The 6,497-nt window shown below is 46.1% G+C and overlaps 1 protein-coding gene across 1 annotated transcript in view; it reads left to right on the forward strand.

Moving 5' to 3' along the window:
- Positions 1–6,497, forward strand: part of WARS (tryptophanyl-tRNA synthetase) — a 15,456-nt gene continuing 8,959 nt past the window's right edge. Inside the window, exons 1-5 of the mRNA XM_018572032.1 lie at positions 1–146; positions 624–837; positions 1,666–1,774; positions 3,188–3,307; positions 3,391–3,573. Coding sequence (XP_018427534.1) covers positions 33–146; positions 624–837; positions 1,666–1,774; positions 3,188–3,307; positions 3,391–3,573 — 740 coding nt within the window. The 5' untranslated portion in view covers positions 1–32. The remainder of the gene's footprint in view (positions 147–623; positions 838–1,665; positions 1,775–3,187; positions 3,308–3,390; positions 3,574–6,497) is intronic.

Raw genomic sequence — 6,497 nt, forward strand, 5'->3', positions numbered from 1 at the left:
GCCCTTCAGATACACAAGCGGATATTGTGAAGATGGCGGACCCGGGATCCTGTAATTGCGGCCCTGTGGCTCCTCTCAAGATTTACAACCAGCTGACAGACCAAGGGGAAAGAGTTCGAGCACTAAAATCTGAAAAGGCTTCAAAGGTAGGTAGGTAGGTGTGTGTGTGTTTTTGGGGGTCGGACCGTGGGGTAGGCAGAAGAGGCGTGCGCCTTGAGTACTTCAGCAAGAGGGGTCAGGACCTGCAACCTATGCTGCTGTTCACAGCTCATGAAGGGGGCATGGGGCGCACTTTGCCTTGCACCTTGTCCCACCACTGTCTGTAGTGCTAAATCCTCCTCATGTAAAATATATTTATTATTTAACATACTTAGGACTGGCGAGGTGTAACTGAGGGTTAGTAAGGGATTAAATAGGAATACTTTTTTATTTGCAGGGAAAAAAAATAACTTGTAAAGATACTTTGTCATTTCATACGCAGATCAGAGGTTTGGTACCACTGTAGTATGGAAGCCAAGAGGATCAGCATGACAGCCAGGCAGCAAGCATGTTTACTAGGATGAGTTTGATGACAGGTTTCCTTTCCATCTTCCCTGTAATTATTGCCGTCTTCTCTCTCTTAGGATGATATTGATGCTGCGGTGAAACTTCTTCTGGCTCTGAAAGTGGAATATAAAACTGCCACAGGACAGGAATACAAGGCAGGTTCACCCCCAACAGACAACACCCCTGTTGCTAATAATGGTCTGCCCCCTGCCAGCGACGGGGATGACTTTGTGGATCCGTGGACAGTTCAGACAGGCAGTGCGAAAGGGGTCGACTATGACAAGCTTATCGGTAAGGGAAGTTCATGAATTGCAATGGAAGTACATGTGTTCTTGCACTTTCCACTGCTCTCGGGGGCAAGTTGTTCCTGGAAACAGGGGAAGTGCTTCCCTTTAGTACTCCATACTACAGCTGTGAGAACCTTGCTCTGTCATTGTTGTGCCTCTACATTCAATGTATTCTTACAGGGCCCCTATCACCAATATATAGATTGCAAAATAAAGATGTTACCTGTAAAGAAGGTTGCTCATACTCGCCTCTTCTGCTGCATGCATCAATATTGCAGAGGAATCCCCCATTCCAGAGCAGCTCAGCTCCCCCTGTCTCCCCCTACCAGCAGTTACTTAGTAACTCAGCTTCCCCTACTCTCCATCCTAGCAGTGACTCAGCAGCTCAGTTCCCCGTTTCCCTCTCCCAGCATTAACTCAGAAGCTCAGGTTTCCTGCTTCCCCCTCCCAGCATTGACTCGGCAGCTCAGTTCCCCCTCCCAGCACTGGCTCGGCAGCTCAGTTCCCCCTGCTTCCATATATTGACTCACCAGCTCAGTTCCCCTGCTCCTCCTTTCTAGCATTGACTTAGTGGCTCAGTACCCCATCCCCCACACTCCGATTGTTAGCATTAACTCAGCAGTGCAGCCCCCCTTTATTTGCCCTTCCCACTTCCCCTACTAGCAGTGGCTCAGCTCCCCCCTCCCAGCAGTATCTCACCATCAGTTCCCCCTCCCAGCAGTGATTCAGCAGCTCAGTTCCCCCTTCCAGCATGAATTCAGCAGCTCAAAACCTTTCCGCTATTCAGCATATTGTAATCACTATATTCTGTTTTTTGTTTGTTTTTTTGCAGTTCGCTTTGGGAGCAGCAAGATTGATCAGGAGCTTATCGATCGGATAGAGCGCGTCTCCGGTCACAAAGCCCACCACTTCCTGCGGAGGGGGATCTTCTTCTCTCACAGGTAGAGAGCCAATGCAAGAATCTCAATATTCAGTCCTTCATTTTTTTTTTCTTGGAGGAACCCCATGTCAGATCCTTAGTGACACATAGAGAGCGGTCTCCACTGGGGAGATTCACCCCCATGTGTCACTGGGATTAAAAGTGATGGGAAGATCCAAAACCTGAACAGGAATAGAGGGGAAGTCTGCCAATGGGGACAGCACTTCTGGTGACAACTGTCTAGGAGGTATTTCTCTTAATTTGTAGAGACTTTCTTTTACTTCCTCTTGTGTCTTCGGACAGGAAGTGACGGCGGGATAAGGACAGCAGAAATTTAAAAAAAAACCTACTGGGGTTTTAAAGGATATCCAAGAAAAACTTTTTTTTTTCCTGGGCAGAGCTTGGATACGTCCGTGTCTAGTAATCAATGCTGAGACACAGCCAAGGACACATAAAGCAAACAACCATAACCGACAGGCTAAAAAAAGAAAAATATGTTGTTCTGCACTTTTGTATATGTGTGTATAGTATATACATACACACACACACATATATATATATATATATATATCTTGTTATCTTACTTTTGGGGGCTTTGGGGAAATATCGGAGTTCTAATCAGATCCCTGATATTTCACTTTTGAAATACAAAAAAGAAATTGAGGACACAGAGTCCTCAATCTCTTTTTCTCCATCCCCAGCACTCAATGAACAGGAATTACTCCGTACAGAGGCTTCCTGTTCATTCACAAACTGGAAATAGTTAATATATACTATCAACCCAGTCATGAATGGACAGGAAACCTCTGTACTGAGATGCTTCCTGTTCATTCATAAAGTGAGCAGATAGTAAATATTTACTATGTCCCCATTCATAAATGAACAGGAAGTGATGTAGAGCACTTCCTGTTCGTTCATAACTGGGGACATAGTAAGCACTATGTCTTCAGTTATTTACAAACACCGAGTGATCAGTGTGTTTGCTCAGTACAGGGAAGGATCTGTAAATATTTTAACATAATTACCAATCCCTACGCTCTGCCCCCTCCCACTGGAGCTTTCTGCCCCACTTGGCCTCCTGACAGCTGGATCGGCTCTGTCTCCCCTCCGATCCCCACTGCCTCTGCCAACAGAGGCAGGGGAGAGCAGAGGGGGCACAGACCGAAGTTGCAGCCGGTGCCCAGTGGGGAGGACAGAAGCTGGGGATGCACCGCATTTTCACACATTTTTGTACTATCAGCATTTTGCCCATAGTACCATTTTTTTGGCCATCATGCTCATGCCTGTTGCTGTCAGAGTTTTGCAATTCCTCATGGGACTTGTAGTTCCACAACAGCTATAATGCTGATATTGCCTACCCGTGACCTAGGATTTAAAAGCAATCTGGCCTGGTTGATGCTAATAATCTAATGTCTTTCTTTATTATTATTCTTAGGGACATGCACCAGATCCTGGATGCTGTTGAGAAGGGGAAGCCATTTTATCTGTATACAGGAAGGGGTCCATCTTCGGAGGCCATGCACGTTGGACACCTCATCCCATTCATCTTCACCAAGTACGCACCTTGAGCTTATAATGCTAATCTTTATGGGAATTCGGCTGCACACGGACAGACTGACACTTTAGATTCTTTTTCAGGTGGTTACAGGAAGTGTTTAATGTCCCGCTTGTGGTCCAAATGACCGACGATGAGAAATATCTGTGGAAAGACCTGACCTTAGAGAAAGCTTACCAATATACAATCGAGAACGCCAAAGACATTATAGCGTGCGGCTTCGATGTCAATAAGACTTTCATCTTCTCCGATCTAGAGTACATGGGGTGAGTCACTATGCCACGGCTCTGCTCTTCTATCCGTACATTTTACATCCAGCACACAGGAAGACATTAAAGCTGAACACTGAGCACCCCCCGACAATAATTCAAGGAGCTTCATACCAGGTACAATATTTGAGTCCCCCATCCCTTCTCATCCAGGTGTTTAAGCCCTGATGAAGGGGCTGCTTGACAGCCTCTGAAATGCATTGGCTTGTAAGGTTGCATTTTTGTTAGGGATGCACTGATACCGAGTATTTGGGCGAGTACTCGTACTCACCCCAATGCTCCGATACCTTTCCCAATACCGGAACTTCTGGTCAATGGAAGATTTCCTCTGACCAGCAGTGCCATAGGGGAACATGGAGCCGGCTTCCTGGGCAATCAGGAAGCCGGGTGGGGATTAGTAACCTGCTTCCTGATTGGCCAGGAAGCCGGCTCCATGCTGATAGGCCAGGAATCTGTCTCCTCGGCCAATCACAATCGAGCCGGCCAAACAGCATGGAGCCGCCTTCCCAGCATATCATTGCCCGGGAAGCCGGCTCCATGCCAGTGGAAGCACCGGTATCAGTACTCGATATCGGCGAGTACCATAGCAAAATATCGGTACCCGATCCCGAAAAAACGGTATCGGTGAATCCCTAATTTTTAATGATGCAATAAATGCTCTTCGTACTCCGAAACCATTGGTGTACGTCTCCTGTAGTATGTCTGCAGTCTATGACCAGCTCCTGTAGTATGTCTGCAGTCTCTGACCATCTCCTATAGCGTGCCTGCAGACTCTAACAGTGTTCTCTAAAATCACTAAATAGTATGTGCAGCATATGGGGATGTCAGGGGCTGCACTTGAGATCCACTACATCAAGTAAGATGACCACCACTACTCTGTAGCGATAGCACAGGCTCATTTTCATGACATTTTTTTTTTTGGACCTGGACAATATGGGCAAAAGGCTTAGTATTAGGCCTGGTTCACACCTGTACGTTTTGTAGCGCATTCAACGCTCTACGAACGCTCTACAAAACGCTCAAACATGAAAATCCTATTGTTTTCTATGGGTATGGTTCACACCTTGCCGTATTTCAGCCCGTCTGAACACGCTACAAAATGGCCTACGCCTGAAAAGGTACATGAGCTTCTTTGCGGCGTTTTTGTTGCGCGTTTCCATTGGGATACAGCCAAGTAGCCCTCGAAAACGCGCGTTTGTTGCGCGTATTTTTTTACGGTGAACCGCGATAAAACGCGCGTCACGAAACGCGCGACAAACGTGCATATTCGATACGCCTAGGTGTGAACAGAGCCTTATAACTAGCTGTCCATTATACATTGACACAGATGCACAATATATGATGGGGTAGACAACCTCGGCACTCCAGCTGTGGTGAAACTACAAATCCCATTTAATATTGCAAGACTTCTGACAGTCACAGGCATGACTTGCAGAGGAATTGTGGGAATTGTATTTTCCCCACAGCTGGAGAGCTGAGGTTGTCTACGCCTGAGGTATGAAGTGAACTAATCTTTGCTGACTACAGGGGAGAGGCTGGGGGAAATAAACACACACACCCCCCCCCCCCTCGTACCACTGCTCATAAAAACCAGAGTGTGATTAATTCAATGCAGCACTTTATAAATGGCTGTAATACATCAGTGTTACCTTTTGCTCTATGTCATCCCATTGCAGTCCCAGCAGCTGTCCTGGAGGTGTCTCCATTATATTAGTGCAGTGATGGCAACTGTTAGGCAAGCCAGCAAGGAATGCTAAGATATCAGTGTATGGAGGACAGGAGAGGAATACATATATAATATAGAGATATCAGTGTATGGAGGACAGGAGAGGAATACATATATAATATAGAGATATCAGTGTATAGAGGAGAGGGAAACGTAACAACAAAACAATCTGCAACTCTCAGTTTTCAGTTATTCGATCCAAAAACATTTTGTGGTCATACGTGAACAATAAAGATCTTTATGGATCAAGAATTTGGAACATTTTCACGTTCTGTGTGTAAAACATCTTTACTATTCCGGCAGATGAATTGCTATAAGCTCCAGTGTTGGTAGTCTCATAGATTACAATATAAAGACATTTCAGAGATCACGGCTTTATTACATACCTTGTTTTAGACTTGGTGACATCATCACTGGGTCTCCGTGCAATGCAGGCAGGCTGTTGGGAAGGGCCGGCAGGGTGCTGTACATAGCTTCTTGAAAACATCCCATCTTCCTGCCTCAGTAACTCCGATCAAGAGCTCTCAGCCCTGATGCAAACAGTGGGAGGAGTTAGGCAAATATCAGAATGCCTTGATGGGTGGGTGTCCTGCCAGAAATTCTGTGCACACTTAGCTTCCTGTGGACTGTGCTGCCGCACTGATATCGGCCCGGTTCACACCTGGGCGTTTTGTAGCGCGTTCGAACGCTCTTTAAAACGCTCAAACACCGAAATCCCATTATTTCCTATGGGCATTGTTCACACCTGGGCGTATTACAGGCCGTATGAACACGCTACAAAACGTCCTACGCCCAAAGAAGTACAGGAGATTCTGTGGGGCGTTTTTGTCGCGCGTTTCCATTGGGATACAGCCAAGTAGCCCCTTTTTTTTGAACGCGCGACAAACGCGCATATTTGATACGCATAGGTGTGAACCCAGCCATCAGGAGTGTTCCCAGGTCTCTGTGGACTACAAAACATATCATAGTTACATAGTATTTGAGGTTGAATAAAGACATTAGTCCATCAAGTCCAACCTATTAGGATCTCATTCTAGGAGTACCTGTACCCCTGTATATTACCTGTACCCCTGTATATTACCTGTACCCCTGTATATTACCTGTACCCCTGTATATTACCCGTACCCCTGTATATTACGCGTACCCCTGTATATTACCTGTACCCCTGTATGTTACCTGTACCCCTGTATATTAC

Source organism: Nanorana parkeri, unplaced genomic scaffold (assembly GCF_000935625.1).
Source record: "Nanorana parkeri isolate BGI_ZX_2015 unplaced genomic scaffold, ASM93562v1 scaffold1906, whole genome shotgun sequence".
NCBI lineage: Eukaryota > Metazoa > Chordata > Amphibia > Anura > Dicroglossidae > Nanorana > Nanorana parkeri.